We start from the raw sequence: 24,871 nt of genomic DNA, 5'->3' as shown, positions 1-24,871 counted from the left end.
TGGTATAAAAAGAAAGTTTTTTTTTAATGTCAGAAGTCTTTGAGTATCGGGATTTTCGGGAAACTATTAAGTATATTCATATCCTATTGACATTTATATTTAAAAATACATATAAGTCGTATAAGCATTAAAAATCTGCATACTTTTGAAAACAATAAAATATTTCATTTCAATTTAAACAATAAATGCGGATTAGGTAACAAATCCATAGCAATCTCAATAAAGACTATTATAAAAAAATAAATAATTATTATTTATAAGTAGATAGCATTAGGTAATCTCTTTTAATTTCTATACGTAATCAAGTTAAATATAATTAGTAAGTATATAATAACAGAAATGATGAAACAGTGAAAACAATTTTGTGAAAACCTCTTTGTTCGGTCTGAGCTGTTTTTTTTTTTAAGACCGGACAGGACAATGAATACTTAGATAAGAATCAACTTTCACTCAAAATAAAAAGTTTATACGCGAGATTTATTCTTGAATATTAAATGCTCTTACGATTTTAGAATGGTTCTAATAATAAATGTTAATTTAATAGAAACTCACATTTATTTTCATTCTAAATTCTAGGTAATCTCACGGGAACAATTTTCTTATTTAATGAAAAAGCTATGTTAACAATAGAAAAAATTTAATTTAGAGTATCACCTATCTATAATCTTTTTATACAATTTCGTCCTATCTTTATAGCCAAAATATATATAACAATCACTTACAAACTTTCACTTTTATAATATTAGAGTAATGACAACCCTATATACTTTTTTTAATAACGGCGTACGAAATTCAATATGTCCTTTATACCAAATATCTCTGCAATAAGCCGAACGCGCCCGCGAGAAAGTGCCGCCGAAATGTCAATCGATATTTAAAAAAGAACAACTTTTTACTTCGGCTGAATATCATGGTGATCAATGTCATTAAAAAGTTAATTTAATGGCTGCTTTTGTATCAAAATGAAAAGTGATACTTATTTTTGTTTAATTGTTTACGTTTTAACTAATTAAGGTTTGGTATTAATATTATTAAAGGATTTTCGATCAAATTAGTTTTAATTGATTTCTTTGAAAATAACGTAAGGATTTCTCTGTTTTTACTATATAAAATGGCAGTCGTATAAATTATATACAATAATTGAACGATAAATACTGAATGGGCTTCATGAATAGAAAACACAACTCTAAGGAAAACCACAAATCGCAATTAACTTTTAATACTTATTGCAATCCCAATGACATTACTACAAAATCTGACGTTTTACGATGTGTCAAATTTGGCGTTTGTAAATGTCATTGTATACCTTATTAAATTACTTGATCCTTGATTATTTTGTTTAAATTAATTTTTAATTTTTAATGTTTGATTATTAACCGAAAACCTGGCATTGATTTCTGTAATTTTCACTTTTTTCTTCTATTGTTTTGTTCAAAGTTTTCATTCAATAACTTTATAATTAATTTCCAGCTGAGCTATCATGACTTCTTAATATCCTAGAAATCCGGACTAATTATTACAACTAAAGAAAAATATCAATAATTTGTATAATAATAATTTATGTATAGTAACTAACTGATAAGGGAATAAGAAAGTAACTATCAGTCCGCCATATTAAAAAAAATGGCGCCCGTCAGATGACAAGATATGAAACGTTATCAAATATAAAAGGTTGTTTTTAATTGGTAAAAGTAATGCCAATTTATATCTCAGATACCTGTTTAACTAAATTATGCAATGTATAGAGATTGCAGAGTAAATATTCGGCGTGGGAAGTGATTCAGTTGACACATACGTATTGTATATAAAATTAGAACAGCGATGAGTTCAGATGTTTAAATCAACGTTGGGAAGTTATTTGTATTGTGGATTTTAATATTACAATATATTATAAGGAATAAAAGGTTCTATAGAGTCATTGCTGTAGGAAAAAAGTAGGGCCAAAGAGATAGTATCTGAAATGACGTCACAAATCACAACATTATTATAAACCTATTCCTTCTCTGTGTACCGTCTGGTTAAAAATAAACTTAGCTAAAAGAGCCAGATTTATTTTAAAACACAATTAAACAAATGAAACAACAACAGTTTTCAAAAACTGAATACTCAGTCAAATAAAACCGTCCAGTGACAGCTTTTGCAAATACGAGAATAAAAAAAGTTCTGTTTTAAAAAAATAAACTGCATCTGTCATTCGTCGTTGGTCGGAGGCAGTGGCTTTGAATTAGGTCAGTGCGGCGGCTGTAGGCGCGGGGTAACAACCTCTCGATATACCCTTGCGTTTATATCAGTGGGGTAACTGAATAGGATAACCTATTTTAACCAACAATGACAGTATAATGAGTCAGGTGATGAGAATAGGGTTATTTTTATAATGTTTTTCGTTTTATTAAGGAGCGTACAAACTTGCAGTACTAAGTATATTAAAACTGCTTCTCTGTGTTTTTCTGACAAGTCATTTCCCCAAATACGTTAAGAATGGCTGCCAGACAGCGTCATTCATTTCTTCGTTAAGTTAAGGAGACTGAAAAGTACGCTATATCGTTTTGTAGTATATTTAAAGCGAAATTAAAAGCAGTTTTCTGAGAAATAATCCAGAGTTTACACGGAATACTTCCTTTCATTTCCTGGAAAATCTGTACCCCACGCGCTACTCTGAACCTTACTACAGTATTTTTAAATGGTCGATCCGTGCGTAGGTTAGTAAAAGGCTGTGATTCAATCATATAATGTGGCTTTCTATTGATAAAACTAATTTTGAATTCGGTTCAGTATATCCTGATCCTACACTCTACAACGTCACAAGCACACAAACGGTACCCCTTTATAATATTAGTCGGTACAGTGATAATAAATGACGGATTTTATTCTAGAAAAATCTCAAAAAAAAAACAACTGAAAATTAAACACATCTTTCACAAAAGGCTATAAAATAATTACGAAATATCACGAATTCACATCGCGTCGACTAGCAACACCGAATTTTAATTGGACACTTTCTTGCCTTACGCAACATGGCCATATAAGAAACAATTATGTATATAAATACATATACCGGAAAAAGAAGTTTTCGACCACTTTCTATTATATTTTTTTTATGTATATATTTTTATTAAAATCTTACACGCAAGCATCTTTTAATATCTCTCTCGCGAATTGAAATGACGTGACAAGGCATTGATGACTTGCCATTTTATGTTTTAGATGTTTTTCATAAAACTTTTTACGTATTTTTTTATGGTTCTTAGTTAAAAGGAATCTTGATATATTACATATAGTTTAGCTAAAGCTTCAAGGGGTAAAATGAACAAGGTGCAGTTTAATTTTACTGTGATAAAATTGCCAAATCGCTTTATTGCAATACCTACATTATTTGAAGCCTCATGCATCCCAAAATGCACTTGTTTTCTACAACAAAGCGTTTTTATTATTTTTTGCTAGCTTTAGTTTGGGGCAAACTTTAGTATAATTTTGATGTAAAAATGTACAGTTTTGTATAATTGTACAATAGATTTTTTTTTATTTAAATGGGAAGCCAGTCTATTTAATTTCTATAAAAAATCGCGTAAATGCTAATATTGAAGTACAATAAAAATGCGTGAAACTTGAAAACTTCTAATTTCGACACAGGCTGTTACATCGTGTACTCTTAATAAAAAAAAAAAAACAAGAGCACGTGCCGACAACTTTCAACATTTGTTCCAATATTTGTCACAAAGTTTGCCCCAAATACTCCCGTTAATAAGTGGAAATTACCTTTAATGCTCCCACCTGAAGTATGCGGTTGCTGGCTTTGTTGGACATTCGTCTGCTCCAACTTGGTACTAACAGAGTTCCACATATCGAACATGTTCAACATATTGGCCCAGGGCCCAACACTAGCACGGATGTACCATAACACTTAACTTACACACACAGACACACAATCATCCATTTTTGTACACTGAAATATTTGCAAGTGTCAAAATAGTTCGTCCGTCGTATAAAATGCTAAGGCTACTCGCTGATCCCGGGTTTTCATTTGTATTTTATATTGCAATTTATAATTTTATTAATAAATATTTTTTAAATTTATTCTACATATAAACTTTCTGAAATGCTCAACTAATGTAAATACTATATATTTATATTTATAAATCTACTACGGAATTATATATCAGTCTAAAATTTCGATTTTAAGGTTGGGTTTATTTGCTCGGGATTTTTATAATAGTGTTTCACTAATTTGTGTTATTATTGATTTTTATTAAAAACTAATGGTTTTTGTGATTATATATTGCGTATAAATTGTATTAAACTTGTGATTTTTTTTAATGTTTTGAATTGTATTATATTGTCAAAGTTTTCGTACCGAATTTGTATGTGAAGATTGACATCGAATGCGTTCAAGTGTCCCGTGCATTCGTTTTTTCTTCTTCATAGTTTGTAAATGGTCCGTTCTTGTCCGCCCCCACTTGTGACCGGTTATTTGAGTGCACACGTAATTGAGAACATATTTGTCACGTTTTCTTGTTAAGGAATTGTTTTTTTTTTATTGTAAAGTGCGATTTTTCGTCCGGGTTTTAGCTCTGGTCGCGGTTTCGCATGCACTGGAGTGCAGTTGCAGTGTGGGGGTGTTTCAGCTGTGGGGGCGGGGGTGTGGGGGGGTGTTCGGAAGTGTTGGCCCCCAGTGCGCATGCCCGGGATCGATCCCGCGCGCCCGCTGAGGTATACCGACTAAAACACTACTTTTCTTACTTACTATAGTTTCATGAATAGTTAGGCAGCTATTATATCATTCACTTTGATGTTGGGTTGCCAGGCTAGGGATGTAGGCGTCTATTGTTGACCGACCTTTATTGAGTGTTGCAACACTGAGTAGATAATGTAGTTTTATTGTAATGAGGTTTTATTTTCAATCTGTTTAGAATAGTTGTTTATGGATCAGAATTAGTTATTTGTAATGTCTTTTTGATGGTTCAAGCTTTCAGCTTATTAATTCGTTTTAGAAATAGTGTACTTTATTTAATGAGTAACTAGAATACGTAAAAAAGGCATTGAAATAACGACTTTAGAGTGGATACAAATTAAACTAAAATACCGAATCAATTTAATTATTTTGTGAATATTTAGCTGTCTAAAAGCTGTCTTGTCACTTAGAATTATTTAATACTAAGCTATTTAAGCACTAATTACTAACATATTAACAAAAAGAGTCAATTTTCATTATTTTGCTTAAAAAAGCAAGAACTCTTCTATAAGTTACACTAAAGTTAAAATCCAGTCTAAAATTAACAAAATTCGACTTGCAAAGACAGGTTTTACTCTAAATTTAGACATCTTTAGACATCAATAAAGTTGCAATAAGCTAAGTTTAAACTTACAAGTAAAAGTTTCTAGACTTACACATTATATAGGAAACTCAACTATTGGTAAGTTGGCGAGTTTGTTCCATAGCTGACGAATGATTTAAAGATACTTAGTTTAAAACTTTCTTTGAAGCTGCTGTAAATGTATTGATAATTATAACACTTTTTCTAAATGAAATTGTCTTGTCGCGATGTTTCTAGTGAAACTTCTCCGAAACGGCGGAAAATATCTAAATGTTAAGGGCAGTCCAAACCTATTTTTTCGGTATAGCATTAAAAAATACAACCCTAAATTTTAAACCCCCTGAGGTCAATCCCTATTTTCCCAATCGCCATTTTGTACATCGACCATACATACGATGAGTTATTCGTACAGAGACGGATTTGGGTTTAGTTTTAGTATGAATTTATCATCGGCCTAGCTTTTTTCCAACTCTGTTGCGGTCGGCTTCCAGTCCAACCGGATTCAGCTAAGTACCAGTGTTTTACAAGGAGCGACTGCCTATCTGACCTCCTCAACCCAGTTACCTGGGCGACACGATACCCCTTAGTTAGACTGGACAGACTTTCAAGCTTCTAACTGTAACGACTGTCAAAGATGTATGAATAACAGCCGGGACCAACAATTGAACGTGCCTTCCGAAACACGGAGGAATTCGTTATGACAAAGATGGTCACCCATGTACGGGCCAACCGCGTTAAGCGTAGCTTATCCTGTGATCGTTTCACTTATGCAGTTACCGCTTAGCCTCTTAGCCACGATCTAGCCTCTCCTTGGTATTAGTATGAATTAATTAGTATAATTAGTTAAGACTGACCGGAGCGCGATGTCTGGACTTGCACCTCCATACTGTAACAGCTGACTTGCAGGGGGTACTGGGAGCCTGGATCATGAAGTAAATAACTAATTGTGAGATATGTTTTATGTGGGGAAAATGTGGCCCAGTTGTGGGATTCGAATGTGGGCTAATATTGGTTTAAGTGTAGTGGGTATCTTTACTCACTTACAAACTGACTATATTTTTATAGTAACTATCGTGAGAATTCATGGTTTATACACGTGTATTTATTTTGATTGCCCGAATAGTTTCGAACCCAACCGAGACCGTATCGACCCCGTCGCGTCAGTTCATGATTAAGGACTCAGGTTGCGTCCGAAACTAGTCGGGCTACCCCGATAAATATACGCGTGAGTAATATACGCCTGTACTTTTTACCATATTCAAAGGCATAAATAAAGTGTTAAATTTGTATTCTTTATAATAAAGTGCAATCGTTATAACTGCAGTGGATTACAGATAAAAACTTTTGGGAGATTAGATAGATTTTTTTCGGTACCTATACTATCTATAAGATAAATAATCACGAAATTGCATTGAAATATTACTTATTGGAATGCATTGTTTTCTAGCAAATTTAAAAGAAATAAGTAAGTATTTTTGACCATATTAACTTACTAACACAAGCCCGAAATCTTTGAAAACATTAACAACTAGAAGGATGTCGGTTAGATCTGCAAAAATGTTACCCTTCTTTAACGAAGTCGGATAAAAGTAGCCTATGTGTTAATCTAAGGTGTCATCTACCTCCATACCAAATTTCATCAAAATTGATCCAGCTGTTTAGGCGTGAAGATGTCACAAAGAAACACACATACTTTCATGATGCATTTATTGTATTCGTGAATTTAAAGTTATCTATAAATTCAAAAAGGCATATTAATTGGCATATGAAAAGAAAACTAAGCATAAAACAACTCTCAGTATATCCTAATCATGGTCGATGCGTGCGCGACACATTACGCAAGCCGTTACGTGTGCGCCCGCGCAAGTGCCGATGAAAGTCAGTTTTGGAGGTGGATGTACGAGTCATAAGCGGTAGCGGGTTGAATAGAAATAGGTAGTGAGCGAGTGAGGGTTTTGGATTTGAATGTTTTTTGAGTTAGTTTTTACTTACTTTCAAATATGATACGAAGTACTGTACGCTGTATAATTTAATTATTATGAGAAAAAAAATGATGATTTAAAAAAAACGAATTTTTTTTTTTCGTTTAAATTTGAAAATGTAAGTTTTTGATGTGGATTTTGATTTTTGGTCGTTGCATTTTTGTGATTTTTGTTGCCTTAAGATTTGGAAAATGAATTACGAAATTCTTGGTGCGGTTAATAATTGTTAAGTTTTTGTTTTGAAATAGTGACTGCTTGAAAATTTGGTATTTTCTATTTGGAAATATTTTTCTTTATGTCAAAAATGTTTTTTAGAGGACGCACGAGCATTGATCATCACACCAGCCTTATTAAAGTTGTCTATATTGAATTATTTGGTGTCTTCCACACTATATTTCTACTATCACCAGTTTTAAATAATACAAGTTAGTTAATGTGTTTCTAATCTATACTAATATATAAAGCTGAAGAGTTTGTTTGTTTGTTTGAACGCGCAAATTGAAAAAATATTTTTGTGTTGAATAGACCATTTATCGAGGAAGGCTTTAGGCTATAAACCATCACGCTGCGACTAATAGGAGCGAAGATACAATGGAAAATGTGAAAAAAAACAAGGCAGGTATAAATCATAACTTATATCTTCTACCCACGGGGACGAAGTCGCGGGCAACAGCTAGTTTTATAATAATACAGTGGTTTATAGTAGCATTGCGTAAAGCAGAAATTATTCTAATTTCTAACCCAAAAGGTTGATTTCCTATGGATGTAAAGATTAGTTCCCATAGCAATTAAAACTAAAAAAAAGCGGTAAAATTCTATAGATGTTCAAGATATGATTGTTTATGTTAATTGCTTAATTGTTTAACTGCGTATTTGCGAGTGAATGGCTAATGTTTAAATAAAAGATATTATTTAAAGTTAATTATTATATAAGTTTTTCTGGTAATAGGAGAATGGACAAGCAAAATTCCTGCCATGCATATGTATGATAAAAGTCTAGGATTTATTTATAAACGCTAATTTTGTTAAAGTGATTGTTATATAATTTTGTTTCATAAGTGAAAATTATTTAAATAATTGCTGAATTATAATTTAATTAATCATTAAGATTATGTTTTTTGTTTATTAATGCAAAAAGACTTGTTAGTTGTCATTAGTAGTTTTGAGAACTATTAAAGAAAGGATAATATTTAACTTTAATTTTAAAGTTTTTATTTCAAGTATGCCATTTTGCAGGCACTTTAAATATCATTCCTATGTAGGGTAACGTACAAGAAACTTCATAAAACCATAAATATCCCATCAATCATATTACAACCAAACAAAAAACAAGATGGCGTCTCAAAACCGCTCCAACTAACAACTTGGACCAAAAACTCAAGTGAAAGTGCAGACAGCCGAAATCTTATGTGAAAGTCGAGAGCGAATGATCAATGCCATAATTATTATTACAAGATATGCTAAAAGCAAGCCGGATGTAAGAAGCTTCGATGTGAAAAAATCGAGACGGGTATCGATGTATCGGTTGCGAGAATCGATTGGTTATATCGAGTATCGAGTTAGCTCGTATTTATTTAATAGTTTGCATGAAGAAAAAAAATCTTTTGATTACTGAAATGATATTCAATTGTTTTTCAAAGTACTTTTTTTGGCAGCTTGGCGGTAATATCATCCTTGTGTCTCGGAGGGTTTCAGAAACATTCAAGTCACAACAACACACACAGACACAAAACAAGGGTTGGTGTATGACATACGTCGTAGGAAGGTTTTACTAATCACGCGAATTCTTCTCTCCCTTAGAAAAAAATAGTTAAAACTCAAACTTAGAAATCTTATATCAGCACTAGCTGTTGCCCGCGACTTCGTCCCCGTGGGTAGAAGATATAAGTTATGATTTATACCTACCCTGTTTTTTTCACATTTTCCATTGTATCTTCGCTCCTATTAGTCGCGGCGTGATAGTTTATAGCCTAAAGCCTTCCACGATGAATGGTCTATTCAACACAAAAAGATTTTTTCAATTTGGACCAGTAGTTCCTGAGATTAGCGCGTTAAAACAAACAAACAAACTCTTCAGCTTTATATATTAGTATAGATATAGATTAAAATCAGATATATTTCACATGTAACACGTAACTTTGACGGTAAAAAGTTAAAAACATTTTTACAGAACCTTTTCGAGCACGCACAGTGATAACTGCTAAAGATAGCTTTAAACTTCGGTTAAAACATTAAAAAGTATATGAGTAACACTACGACAGACAGACAGACAAAAGTGTTTAGTAAGTTATCCCTACTAATATTATAAATGCGAAAGTAACTCTGTCTGTCTGTTACGCTTTCGCGTCTAAACAACTGAACTGATTTTAATGAAATTTGCAGAGATAGACTTGACCTTGAGAAAAAATATAGGATAGTTTTTATCCCGGACTTTTGAAGAGTTCTCTTGGAAACGCGATATAACCGACGTCGACGCGGGCGAAGACGTGGGCGAAAAGCTAGTAAATAATATTTTAATATTAGATGAATGAAAATATAAAGTCAGTAAGTTAATTAGCGTAGCGTAGCGCTTTGTGTATACGTTTTGTATAATAAATGATTATCAAAATTTTCTTTACAACAAACTTTTGGTCGTTTCGACCCCTATTAAGAAAACACAAAACTCCGAACAAAAATATTTAAATGCTATTTATATCAAAGTTTACTTTACTTTCAAAATGTTTAATAATTTCTTTTAAGTTACATTTCTATATAAAAAAAGCATGAAAATTGTCTACAACTTGTAACACATCATATTTTGACTTTCCCGTGCTTATCTTTTTCCATTTTTCCATTTCGCGTTTCTTTTAGCGTCTGTACACAGGTATATCTTTTGTGAGGCGTCTCAAAAGATGCCTCGAGATTTCAGAATGAAAAACTGAGATTCTGTAGTTATCTTGTATCTTTTAAGAAAGGTATCATGTAATTTGTATGTAATCTACATATTCTAATAATATTGTAATTGAAAAAGATTGTCTGTCAGTTACGTTTAAACACCTTAATTGAGGGATCGATTTTGATTGAATTATGTAAGATATTACCATCTACTCTAAGGATGAAGACTTCTTATTTTCAGGTAATGCCTAAAATATATTATAATCGACCAACCAGCAAGAAAAAACCATAAAATTCAATAAATCATGCAATTTTCTTATAATCATGCACTAATAAACTTGTGTTAAGCAGCTCTCAAGTTAATCTCAAATATAAGTAGAAACACAACATATGGCTTGAACAAGCCTTTACGTATACATTCAAGGCTACATCTCGCAATAAGTCTGCAACTACTCGTACTAAAGTGACTGGCCGATCCTGATTAAATCTAGCCAAATTAAAAGCTAAAAACTGTGCATTTATAACGGTTATTTTTAAAATTCGAACAGAAAAAGAAATACTTAGTTCCAAAATCGAATTACAATTTTTAAAATGCTGAAAAGCGTATTCGATTTTTAAACTTAAAAGTTTGAGAGCTTGTTTAAGTTTCGATTTAAGAATTGTATTCGAAATTTTCGACATATCGGTTTTTTTACCACCAAATTGGTGTTAAGATTCGTTCATGAAGTCACTTTAAACCATAGTTACGATGAGAATAAACGCAGTTAGATTTTTTCAGTTAGTTTGCGAGTTATCAATATTTATGAACAATTACTGGGTACGGAGATCTGAGCGGCCTCGGTGCACGCTAGCCACAAATCCTACCTACTTGGATGTTAGAATTAAATGAAATAAGTAGCAACGACCCAGCAAGGAGAGGAATATCATATTATAACATTTAGATACAAAAATGGCCGTTTGTTAATTGATTTTAGAACGCTAATGAAGTAATAAGAGGTCATTTTAAATCAGTCTTAATAGTGACGTGTGTAATAAGATTTGGATTTTAAATTTCGAATCTTATTTTTTTTCTGGCGGTTTAAGTTTATTATCGGCCAGTACTTGGTTTATTTAAAATAGTTAACTTTAAAAAAGTTATATTAAAGTGATGACGAAAAGGTTAAAGTAATAGAAACAAGCTTGTTTTGTATAAATCATAAATTAATAATAAATTGATACATTTTGACGGTCTATTTATATTTCTAATCACCATACTTCATTTTTACCCCAGAAGAGAGCTTTGCCCAGCAGTGGGATTTCTTTCGATACTATAAATACCACACTGACTCACACATCCCATTAAATTACGCAACACAATTACCAACATGTCAATAGTAATGAAATCGAAAGTAAAACTTTATTTTTAATAAAACTAGTATAATACTTCGGTTTCACTCTTAATATTTATGATTTTTTAAGTAAATTATTTATACATAAATAGTGAAACCTTTTTAAGTTTGTATTTATATAATCTGTGAGTAGGTACCATAGATAATAGATACTAACAACTTTTAATTTTAAATTAAAAAAATATAAGTTGCATTTCTAGCATTCATTTACACATTTGAGGACCTTTTTACACTTAAGTTTAAGTTAAATAGTCTGTAATGTTGTAATTAATTACTTAAGTGCACAAAAGGGCACTTGACAAACTAGTTCAATAGTTTCATAAAGTATTATCTGTCAATACATATTTTGGCCGCCATTTTTCATTTAAAGACATTTTTGTTGAGTGTTCTAGACTATTCTATATTGCTGAGAAATGTTTTTCGGTTAAAACATAATTTAGATTGTTATATATTTAAATCGGTTTGCTAAAGAACTTGTGGAAAATCAATTAATGATTTTTTTTTTATATATGTCCAAAAATAAATTTGATATTGATTAATTTTAAAGTTTCGTTTTTCCATTACTTCGACACATAAAAATGATATAATAAATTATATCACGTGCAATACGAAAATAATAATAAATTAAAACCGGGTTAAATTCTAAACTAACCAATATCTAATACTCAAACTAAATCTCCACATATTTATCAACAGACTCGAACCAATGACCTCTCAGTCACAAAGATAAATAAATAACAACAGAACCATAAGCACATATACTTAAACATTAAGAACGACCCAAATATTATGCAAACAATTTAAAAAGATAACAATTATCTTAAAAATTATCATAAAAAGTGCCCTTCGTACCCCGAAAGAGAAAAATCTTGTTTCCCAAGAGTTTCCTAATGTCTTCCCTCTCTCTCTAACGCAAGGTCGAAGTTTTCCGTCCCGCTCACACAGTATGCAATAGAAGATCTCATGCAACTACAACCTTGATAAATTGCAAGTTTCGTGATAGATAATTGTTATACGGGCGAATATTATGCGGGCCTTTGCCTTTAAAAAAACATTTTAAAAGTAAAACGTTTTGTTCGATGAAAATTCGCGGGAACCGAAATCAGCGGCAGATTTACTTTTTGTATTTTCCTTTTTACTTAAAATAAAAGTTTAATTTAATTATTTAAATGAAAATATAAATTAAAGATTATTAAGAAATAAAATAACACTACAAAGTAACCAAATTAACAAGTACTCTGTATCGACGGACGAACAATTTTATATCTATATAATAAAACAACTACTTACATCCAACGAAAAGCATTTGAAACAATCCAAATCACAACACGAGTCCAAAATGCAAATACCACAACAAAAGTTTACGAGAAATAACACAAGAATTCAAATATAAAAAGCGCGGCAATTTTGACGTTTGTTTTTTTTAATGTAAGTACGCGGTGCCAAAAAGTTTGGACGTAGAGCGGCCGCGCGCTCGCGGTTTCAACTCAAACTGAATTTTGTATGCGAGCGAATGCTTGCCGCCACACAGGACAAGCGAAGGTGTCCGCTTTGCGTCCAATTTCATGAGTATTAAACATTCGGCCTGTTATTAATAGGCTGTCGATGATATACCTGTGCTTAACTTGATGAAGGATTAAAAAGTTTACACTTCAAACTTTTTCGAGAAAGTTCTGTCAACTTTTTTTGTTTTTTTTTACGTATTAATTTTGCAACAGAAACTAAATTTTTTTCATATATATTTCTGTCAATAATAATAACGATAATTCGAAAAGAATTTACGTAAATATGTTAAATTAATAATAAAACCGCATCACGTTCTAGTCCGCCCTTTGAATATAAAAAAGTAAAACTAGACCATTGTCTGTCGTAGTCGTCGGTAAATACCAAAGATATTTATCATTTTCATGTCACAATAATGTCACTGACACGAAAATAAACGCAGAAAATCTAAAAAAAAAATACATTTAAAATCATTCACACATTTTGTTTCGTTTTAAATTAAGATGGACGTCGTTTTTTGACATTGAATGTCAACACACGATGCACACATGTTTACGAAATCTTAATTAAATTTAACTATAAGTAAAATCCCAAATTTTCTAGAAGAAAAACTAAAAAGTCACATATTTTAGTATCCCACAATGAAAAGCTTGCAAATTATTGCAAAAAAAAACTAAAAACTTCATAACACAAAAAACATTGCCAACATTACAAAAAAACAGTCATTATACTTAAAAATCAATATAATATGTAGGTCACTTTAAAATAAATGACAATCAACCCTTTCGCGCGGATTTTTACTCACAATTTTAACCCTTTGCATGTCGACTAGACTGACAGGACACGTAAAATCCATTGAACAGAAAGACCGGACAGAGCAGGGAGGGTACATGTGTATTTAGGGTTCTTTAATGAAATATTAAAACCCTGGAATTGATAAACGACTTCGTACGCTTGTTTGTTAAAGTTGAATAGCGAAAATTGTACAAAATGAAGCGAATTTTGGGCTGTTAACTATGCTTGCGTATAATAATTAGCAGATGCCAGCATTTTGTGTATTGTTAAGGCGTCTTGTCTTTAGAATTATGCCGAAAATATATCTTAGACAGTCAGGTAAAACCAACGAATAAGCTTATCAAAATACGTATGAAAATTACTATTAAAACTCCCTAACATAAATTCCTGAAATAAAAATAAAAACTGCAATAAAATATATACAGAACCATTTACACAAAAAACTGGACAGCACATCCCCTTTTGAAACTACTCAATTCTGGTCAAACAGAAAGGGGTAACTTCAAATCTGCTTTAAAAGAGAATACGCGATACTAACACGAACAATACAGATTTACAAAAGAGATTGAATAATATGAAAGACTACCAGATGTTATAAACTGGACTTATGAACGAAGTTTCAAAACCGCAATAAATAAAAAAGCGTATATAATATGTGATTTGATGTAAACAACTTGCTCTTAGACTATAATTGTCTATGGTAAAAAAAAAATGGTGCTACTGTCAAATTTTATTCGGTGTAAATTTTGTATTGAAAATCCAACATTGCTTTAGTTTCATAGAACTCTATGGCATCGCTGTTTGTTCGTCTGTCTGACACCAGGTTGTGTCTCATGAACCGTGATAGCTACTAACTAGACATTTTAAATTTTCTGAGATGATGATGATGATGTTGCCACTGTTAAACCCATAAAAAACAAGGTTGAGCAACATTGTTACTGGCCCAATTTTGTGTGTGTTTTATGGGTGACCAATATTAGTTGTAAAAATGTTTTTTTTTTGTCAAATTTGTACGGTATCCTTAATCAAGTTCTAACTCCCACCTGACTAGCTAATTGACAAGTGTTTGTCTCTTTAAACACGTATATTTATTATTACGACTACTTTTAACACATTCACAAAATGTTCAATAACCATTTCTTTGATGAAGAACAGACTTCTCATCTGCAGTAGACCTCTTTTGAGTATACATAAATAAAAAAATAATCCAACTTGTTTCTGATAAAAGATTTTTGCATCGAGAAAACACAACGACCTATGTCAATTAGATCTCTTTATTCGGAAACTTGTTTTTTCGTATTGCAAAACGGTATTGTCTGAGCAGCAGCCAGTGTGGGGTCGAATCCAGTTTTCTCCCTAACCAGACTAATTTTATTCACGAATTGAATTTTATTCGTGATTTTTACCCACGAAACTGCGTAGCTATTATATAAGTTTTTGCAATGTGTCTCAAAAACTGCTTGACCAATATCTGGTTGGATTGCTCGGTCGCTGTTTTATAATTTTGATGTTGTCTTGTTAGGCTCTTATTCGATTAAGATTTTCTTAAAAAAAATCGTTGCTTTCAAGCTAAAACTGCACAAGTTAATCGATCACAGGTCAAGCTACGCTTCATAAGATACGTATAAGTGACCATCTATGTCATAAAGAGTTCCTCCGTGTTTAGGAAGGCACGTTAAATTGTGGCTGTTATTTCAACAACTTTGGCAGTCGTTACAGGTAGACAGAAGCTAGAGAGTCTGACAACCAGTCTCACTAAGGGGTATAGTGTTGCCCAGGTAACTGGGTTGAGGAGGTCAGATAAGCAGTCGCTTCTTGTCAAACATACGTCAATAATTTTGTTACAAATACGTTTTCTTTAGCCAGTTTAAACGGAACCAAAACGATACCAATTAGGAATGTCCTATATTAGTTACTAGTTATGTAGTTTCCTAGCAAAATCTTCTACCAACCAGCTATAAGCTTGAAGATACGGTAACCTAATTTAAAATCGTCTACTGATAATGTTATCACACGAATCTCGGTCAATGTCCGATACTGAGTGATACTACATGCTAAATATTTTGGTGGCGTTATACATGTGTATCATGATAATCACGGCTAGATAATTTTAAAGACAGGCAGAGAGGCAGGGGGTTTACAAATCCGTGCAGTTTTAAAGTCAAATCTATTTAATTGCTTCTTAAAGATTAGGTGCATTTTCTTTTTTGTTTGTTTAATATTGGGTATTTACGTTTTTTCATCGCCTGCTGCAAATCGAATAAGTACCCAAGGGAACATAAAATCAAGATGAAAGCTATCCTATGTGTTGATCCTGGATATAAACTAGCTGTGTACCAAGTTTCGTCTAAATCCGTTTAGTAGTTTTTGCGTAAAAGAGCGACAAACATTATTTCATACAAAATTTCAACCTTTTAATATTAGAAAGATTCTACTATGTGTGTATGTCATTAAACTCCTCCTAAACGTCTAGATATCTTCGTATTTTTAACTTAATTTTAGTCATTAAATACCTAATTACATATTTTAAAAACAGTTCACAAATTCAATCTTTGAAACCCTAGTTCACATAAATACTTAGACCTTTGTTTAGTCCTAGCTACCGCATTAGGTTAAGTAACCTGTAATGGTAGATTAGTGTAATAATTAAATAAATTACACCCAATTCATTCAAACACTTGTCTTCATCATTCTCCAATCTAGTTGCTACCAGTTTACTTAAAACTGTCTATTCAGTACAAAATCAGCATTATTTTTTCAATATATTTTCAAATAAAAATCAAATTGTAATATGACACTGTCAAGAGTCCACGTGTGGTGTCAAATTATGACGATATAAACAAAAATGGAAATTAACACAGCATAATTATTCTTAATAGGTAATTATTAGTTGCTATGTCGTTTAAACTTTGATTGATAGTTATTACTAGCAAGACATTTGTTATAATTAGAAGTATTTTTTTGAAAATACTATTGTCTTTCTTTTATCTAGCCATATTAGCGCACGATGGCTAGCAGGAGCTGGATGCAAGCAGCCGAAGATAGATCTCGATGGCGTGCAATCGGGGAGGCCTTTGTCCAGCAGTAGACGAATATGGGCTGATATTGATGATAATGATCTAGCCATCTTTGTCCTACAGCTAGGCAAAGGCGTCTCCACAATCTTTCAACGATTGTTTATCCTGGGCCAATTTTAGACTTCTAACAGAAGGTTCTCAATTCTTCTACTTTAATAAATAGCATTGAACTAATACCCAAAAGCATACGTCTTCACCAAAAAAAATAATTTGTTGGTGATTAAGTCCGCGATCCAATGGATTTAAACTGCAAAAGCTTCTCTTGAAATCGTAGCATTTAAGAATTTAACCTATTTTGTAACAAACCTGCAAAAGTACAGTAAATTCAATACAACAACTTACTTACCTTAAACTTTTGTCTTTCAAGAACAGTAGAATGTATTGAATCTAAAAATCTTCAATAAGATGAAAACATTTTCTTACCTGAAACAAAAAAAATAAACATTAATTATTAACTAACTTGTTTTATAACAAGCTGTAGCTCGCGACCCTGATCGCTAAAAATCAAAAATGATCCCACGGCAACATAAAATCGGTTTAAAAACTATCCTATGTGTTAATCCTGGTTATAAACTATCTGTGTACCAAGTTTCGTCTAAATCCGTTCAGTGGTTTTTGCGTGAAAGAGGAACAAACATCCATACATACAAACTTTCGCGTTTATAATATAAGTTGGATTTAATGTCAAAAAGCTAACAAGACCTACTCGTCTAGTTACAGTTTTATTTTTAATTGGACACATGTCAACCAATTATAGACAATTTTGTTATAAAAACTACAATCTTTAGTAATTTATTGAGTAACTTATCAATGATAATATCAGTATGAGTTTCAAAGGCCATTTCATTACTCTAAGGCCCGATTTTTCAATCGCTAGATAACTTTTATTCGACGAATAAGTTTGACGTTTTGACAGTTTTTGTATAGAAAATATGTCAAACGGCCATATTTATTCCTCGAATAAAAGTTATCTGACGATTGAAAAATCGGGCCTTAGAGTGATAAATTTATGAGTAAAGTCAGCGAAAATAATACGTATTGTGGACTAAACCCAAGTTCTAAAAAAAGAGGAAGAAACATAGATTTAAAAAAAACCCACGTTTTTAAATGTCAATTTTTTATTAAAATCGTTCCAGCCGTTTTTATAATTGTAAATTGCACTGTCATCGGGTTTGACGCTACCCTGAAAATTTCAGCCTGCTAGCTTATCGGGAAATGCCGCAAAATTAAGATACTAAAATCCAACCGGAACGACAAACAAACAAGAAAAGTGAGTGTATGATAACATGAGAAAATATTGCCAACATGAACCGATAGAAATACATAAAAAAAACAAAATATTTTGTCAAATCAAAAAAACTTTTTATGTTAATTACATGATATCTGGGTGTCTTTATGCATGAGACTTGAATAATTTTGGATTTTTCCGCGGCACCAGGATTAAATGCCTTACTGCGAGAGTATTTTTTAGACCTAAAAAATATTAAAACATTAACTTAAACTCTAGTCCTTTAAGACAAAATATCGCATATATCTATCGCCCGATCACTGGCCACGAAAACAGATAAACAATTCAACCATTGATTACACATAGATACAAAACACCTACGTCAAAATTGATAAACTGTTTCAAAGTGACAAATATGCAATTTCATCTTGACGAATATAAAAGTGACTTAATCATCTCCAAATCTTATAAACCCTGTGATTAGTTATCGTTATAAGATATCCTTACTCAAAAAGTTAATAAGGAACCCTTTTACTAAGACTCCGCTGTCCGTCCGTCTGTCACCAGGCTGTGTGCCTGTGTCTCATGAACCCTGATAGCTAATTAGTTGAAATTTTCACCGATGATGACGCATTATAAGCTGATGATGCTGTCGCTAATATAAGTCAACTAAAATAAACATTGAAGGGTTCTTAGGGTAATAAAATTGTTTTCTCTATCGTAATTGTACAGAACCCACAGTTTCGCAAGTCTATACTTATTAACTAACTGTATACACTTGTCCAAGGTATGTTTTAGTCGACTATTATTCTGAATTTATTGATCTAAATAACGTTATTTGAAAACTTTGTATGTCAGGAAAACTGTTTGTCATTGTTCAAAATGTTTTTTCATTAGACCCGAGAAGGTTTCTAATACTATAGAAATTATTAATGCAGGACAGAGATACACACGGCGTAGAGTGCCATCTCTTTCTAACATCTTAGTTTTAAAAGTTAAAAAGACAGAAACGAAAAACCGTATTCACGATACTGCCAAAATGTCGTTATCAATGTGATTATGATAAGCGGGCATTGAACTTTGTGTCTCCTTCGGAATGCCCCAATTTCATATGATAAGCAATTTTTGATACGGTTCAAGTGAATAATAGGAACGATGACTGATATTCAGAGAAAGCTGTGTAATGTTTTGTTTGTTTGAAGAAAGGTATATGATTCTAAAAGAAGGTTGTCTAAGTATTTATTTATTTATTTCCACCTTATCACTAACATTACAGGCTGATATCCTAATGCGTTAGTGAGTAAAACGATGTATGTAAAAACTAAAGGATTGATTATAAAATGAATACAAAAAAAATAAATTGCCTGCCTAAATTATTTTGAGTGCATGATAATGATAAGACTTTAGCAGTCCCTGAATATAATAGAGAGCTTATCTCAGGAACTACTGGCCCCGATTTGAAAAGAAAAAAACAGAAGTAATCAATAGTCCGAGTAAAATATTCGTATATTTGTTTGAAGTTTCCGAATCCTTGAAAATCCTATATTCAGAATTAATGGCAGAATTTGTGCAGTTGGGAATTTTGAAAAACCTTAATACACTAAATTCGCTAAATAGAGATTGAATGAAGGTATTTTGAATGAAATCCTGTCTAATTCCCAGTAGTTCGTAGGACCCCTATCCGGTAGAAATAAGCCTAACTCCTCCAACTTCCGCTGGATAAAGGAAGGCAATGAGGATTTCCACGGAGAAAAACTAAAAACAGGATTGTAAGAAGCGAAAATGTTTTATTTCAAAGATCTCTTTAAAATACATGTGTGGTTAGATTTATTTAGTGTGTTAGCTATATTATTATGTTATTTATCGTTACTTTAGCAACATAATAGGTATGTTAAAAGATGACGTAATCAATAAAAAGAAAGTGCGCATAAATTTCTTTTCGACCGTCATGAGTCATCAATAACTTATAAACAACGGATCATATGACATGAAAGGCCAGTACAGCGAAATGTCAAATTTAAATTTCGAAAATTCGAACAACTCAAGTTCTAAATGTCGAATTCGAGTTTTGAATACTGAAGTTCCGTTTTCAAAAAACGATTAGCTGTTGTCAACCTAAAACGAAAATAGTGTTGTACGACAAAACAACTGGTTGTTACGACAACTGGTTTTAAAAGAACCCGATGCTAACGGATCGGTGCATCCCGGATTCTACGCACACACTCTCAATGATCCCACGTCACGTACGACACACCCACACTACCGCGACATCAGCTGAGTCAAAACTGTGTCAGTAGCTAGCGGTCCCGTTGAACGGTACTCGGCAAAAAAGTTGTCTCGCTACTCGACAACAGATGGCGCTGTTACCGTAATTTCGTCGTATTCTGTTTTTTTCGTAAATATGGAATTGATGTTCAAGTAATGTTGCATTTAATCGTTCGGATGTGGGTTTGTGTGCGCTCTAGTGCTTTCGATTACTCACATTGATATTTAGGTCATACTGATAAAAACACTTCTATATAAACGTAATTTGCTGCGAGTCTGTGATTTACGTTCGTCACAACATTTCGTGATTAAGAAATAGATACTTACCTATTTAAACAAGAATAAAAAGTGTACAGTTACCCACCTTTACCGCTAGATGTCGTTAAGCGTCAACGACCTACCAGTCGAAGCTCAATTATCAAATGAATGAGTTTAATTGAAATAATTAAGCAACTACGGGTGTCCTGTTACTGCTAGGGAAGATTATTGCCTCAGAAAGGGTTTATATCTAAATACCGTTGTAGCGGGTTCTTATTTATGTCAAACTAGTACGTGATTTGATCAATAGATGGCGCGCGTTAAAGTTTATCATAAACTTTTACGATACAACTATAAACTGTTATTTACATTACTGCAGTCGTCAAAATTTTAAGAACTGTCTATTAATTAGCTATTAAAACCACGTTTGGATAATTTTACTTACTTAATAAGCTCATAAATTGTATCAAAAACTATGTCCACAAGGGAATAAATACATTTGGTTAAATAGACATACCTATAATATAACTGGCCTGACCAGCGTTGTTTTGCCGTATAAATTATTACTAGGGAATTTCTATTGCAGAAGAAACGTTAAAAAATTAACATAATACTTAAAACTGACTTAGTATTTATAAAAATAGCGAATGTCGACTACAAATTCAAGTGCTCTGTGTACTCTATAAGAGGCGTTTTTTCTATCGACTTTGAAAAAAACATGAGGTTCGCAATTCGTCTGTATTTTACGGTTATTTTATGTCTACCTCAGAACTTCGGACTAGATGAAAGCATTTTGTTCATTCTTTTTCCTTACAAAACTACTGGTCAAAACTTGATGAATATTTTATAGAACCAAATGACATATTACAAGTTAAATGGAAAAGAATCGACAAAATCAGTTTATCCAGTCCGAAGTTATGAGTTAAAAAAAAAAAATGTAAATTAATTTAGAACCTCCCCCTTTTCAAATTTGGTTGAAAACGCTCCCCTTTTTCTTCAAATACTATTTACATTTAACTACCCTAAACTACCATTTCCTACTATAATAAAACTACGGTAGCTATTAATAAATCTGTGCTACTAACCTAATAAAATTAAATGCTTCGATCAATACAGTACTCGGAAATCGTTCCAAGTATATTTAATATGGTGGCAAGGCAGGGGTTGTTGTCAAATGAACTCCTGCAGTGCTATTACGTAACTTGAAAAGACAATAAAGTAGCAAAAAGTTTGCGATACCACAGTAATATTAGAAGACATGAGAGTTGTAACGATCACGATCACCCATCATCATCTTAACCTGATATGTTGTTAAGTACCAGTGTTTTACAAGGAGTGACTGCCTATCTGACCTCCTCAACCCAGTTACCTGGGCAACACGATACCCCTTGGTTAGACTGGTTGTCAGACTTTCTAGCTTCTGACTACCTGTTACGACTGTCAAAGATGTGTAAATGACAGCCGGGACCCACAATTTAATATGCCTTAAGAAACACGGAGGAACTCGTTAAGACCTAGATAGTCATCCATCCACGGACCGACCGCACAAAGTGTAGCTTAACCTATGATATATCAACTTGTGCAGTTACAGCTTAGCCATAAGCTCCTCTGTATGCTCACTGCTAAATCAATTTGGATATAGGTATGTGCTTTTTTATGGAGTTAATTATTATAATTTATGTGGCTTACAGGCTAATAACTTTAATATTTTCCGCGTAGCTGGTTGGCATCTTCTGCTGTGACCGAAAATCTTTCAGGATATAATAATTATTAAAAGTCCTATCATGGGAGATATTTTTCTTATCTCTCTATCTATACTATAACACTATAAATAAATATTATCTAGTACTTACAGTGTAGCGAAAACTCAACGGATTGCTTGGAGGTTATGAAACATTGAGTGGAAGCCATATTGTATCGAATCAAACGGTAAACTTGTTTACTATGCTTGGTTTAGGGATGGGGGGATGTTATCGATGTTTTGTTAAACTGAAAGAGAACTTACTCCTGTTGAGGCAGGACGATAGTTTTCGAGATTAATTTAAATACCTATGTACATGAATAACATACAAGTATGTTATGTAGTTTGTTTGAAAATTTAAAACGTTCGTCTTTTTTAGTATTAGTTTTACTTATTTTTAGCAGGCCTTTTGATCATCGTCATTTAAAATTGTTTTCTACAAATAAATCATTTCAATATTATTCACTAGCTCAAGTCAAAATACATATTGAAATACAATCATGCATCCATACATAAATAATAAATAAATGCGGACAACATCACATACATTGTTCTGAACCCAAAGTAAGTTGCCAAAGCACTTGTGTTATGGAATTCAGATACAACGAAGTTCCACAAACACCCAGACCAGATACAATGTAGAAATGTGTTTTTTTTTTTTACATTGACCCGACCGGGGATCGAACCCGGGACCTCAGAGTTAGCGACACCTTGAAACCGGTGCGTACGCCACTCGACCACAGGTCGTCAAACTTTCGCGTTTACAATAATACGTAGTGTTCGAAACTTGTGATTGAAAGTCTAAGAAACAAGCAAAATTAAGTCCTGTAATTTGTTAATTTATCTCAAAATCTCATTACGTAAGTAACATTTACGTAAAAAAATACTATTGTTAAATTCTTATAGAAACTTATAGTAGGTCAGTAGTCAATAGTCAGACAATCCCGATAAATACGCGAGAGTAAACCGTTGCAATATTCAATAAAGTCCATTGGTAAATTCAAGTTCATATCAACGAACGGCTACAAATTACTAGGAAAAAATCCAACAAAAAATAAATCTTCAACAAATAACAGAATAAAATTACATTCATATACGAATCGTGTATCATCGTGCGACTTCGTGTCTAAAAGGACAGCCGATCGCATCCGAACGTATCCGAATACATACGAAGGGATCCGAATGCATTCGAAAACTGCCGATGAATTTACGTCACAAACTATATCAGTAATCCTTTTCCTAGTATTATTTTCGATTAAATAAACAAGTGAAAGTTGAGGCCTTGACCTGATTCAGGAAATATGTCAGCGGTCAATAAATAGAGTACTGTATTTATAGGGTACCTGGGACCTAGTTCCGCCATTACGGTATTATCAATAACTGCGATGATAACAGTTGTAAATTGTTCGGGAATTTTACACTATTGGTATTCTTCTAAGCATTTTGATAGTGTTTAAGACGTGTCGAGGTTTTGAACCTCCCGTTGAGAGAGTTTGTGTGATCCACGAATGCTTGTTCTAAGTTTGGGTGTCTTTGTGCATGTGACTTGAATGTTTGTGAAAAATCCCGTGACACAAGGATAAAAAAATTACGGTACGGCTGCCAATAGGTTGTCACTCAAGCTTAATTTACTATTCAAAATTCTGACGTGTTTTTAACAGATGATTTCTCTCATTTCGTAGCTGACACCTAGGATAACCACATAGGCTGTCCGATTTCACAAATCTGTTTAGTACGCCAGATGGATTTCCAAAAAAATATTGGAGACTTTTATCTCGTGGTCAAATAGTAAGCGGATACAGTGAAATTAAATCTCTTGTGACGTCACTTACCAGTACGCTTTTACTAGCAAGTGATGTTAATAGCCCCGACTACCATACATTACATGATCTTAAATGCTTTTTATCTTAATAACTTTTTAATAAAACATGTGTTTGCATGTATTCAATATTTTTGTGAAATTCTGGCGGACTGCCTAGAATGTTTAAGTAGAATACCCTATTGTAATGTTCTTGCACCTATAACCAACATCTAGGCAAAACCGCAGGCAAGATCTAGTACAGCTACACAGTATATTGGCTATAAATAACTCTTACTTATAAATAAGTAAGGGATGTGGGCCAGGGTAGTCGGGCACACTTTAATCCGGGATATAATAATAGGGAAAACTTTACCTTTGATGTTAAATGAAAGGGACTTTTCGAATTTGAAACTGTATTGAATTGAATTGAAATGATTGGGAAAATCGTGAACGGTTTCAATAAAAAATGTCTCGAGAAAGACATTTGGATTTTACCAGTCTTTTTTTTTATAATAACTACTATCGTGAGACTGATTCATTATTAAATGATGTAACGGTTTACCTACGCGTATTTATCGGGGTAGCCCGACTAGTTTCGGACCCAACCGGAGTCCTTAATCATGAGCAGACGCGGCTTGATCGCGAGT

General features: G+C 32.7%; 1 protein-coding gene across 4 annotated transcripts in view; it reads right to left on the bottom strand.

Moving 5' to 3' along the window:
- LOC113504076 (probable nuclear hormone receptor HR3) overlaps positions 1-13,046 on the bottom strand; it is an 89,396-nt gene extending 76,350 nt beyond the window's left edge. The window contains exons 1-2 of one of the 4 annotated variants that reach the window (XM_026886172.1): positions 12,847-13,046; positions 3,757-3,943 (exon numbers count right to left, since the gene is read on the bottom strand). In XM_026886172.1, the coding sequence (XP_026741973.1) occupies positions 3,757-3,859 (103 nt within the window). In that variant the 5' untranslated portion in view covers positions 3,860-3,943; positions 12,847-13,046. Of the gene's footprint in view, positions 1-3,756; positions 4,024-12,846 lie in introns of those variants that run through there. The other 3 variants (XM_026886174.1, XM_026886175.1, XM_026886173.1) reach the window with 3 other exon arrangements.
- Positions 13,047-24,871: the final 11,825 nt, after the last annotated feature.

Source organism: Trichoplusia ni, chromosome 21 (assembly GCF_003590095.1).
Source record: "Trichoplusia ni isolate ovarian cell line Hi5 chromosome 21, tn1, whole genome shotgun sequence".
Taxonomy (NCBI): domain Eukaryota; kingdom Metazoa; phylum Arthropoda; class Insecta; order Lepidoptera; family Noctuidae; genus Trichoplusia; species Trichoplusia ni.
The sequence above is the reverse complement of the archived record's forward strand: the minus strand, read 5'-3'. Positions and strand labels throughout refer to the sequence as shown.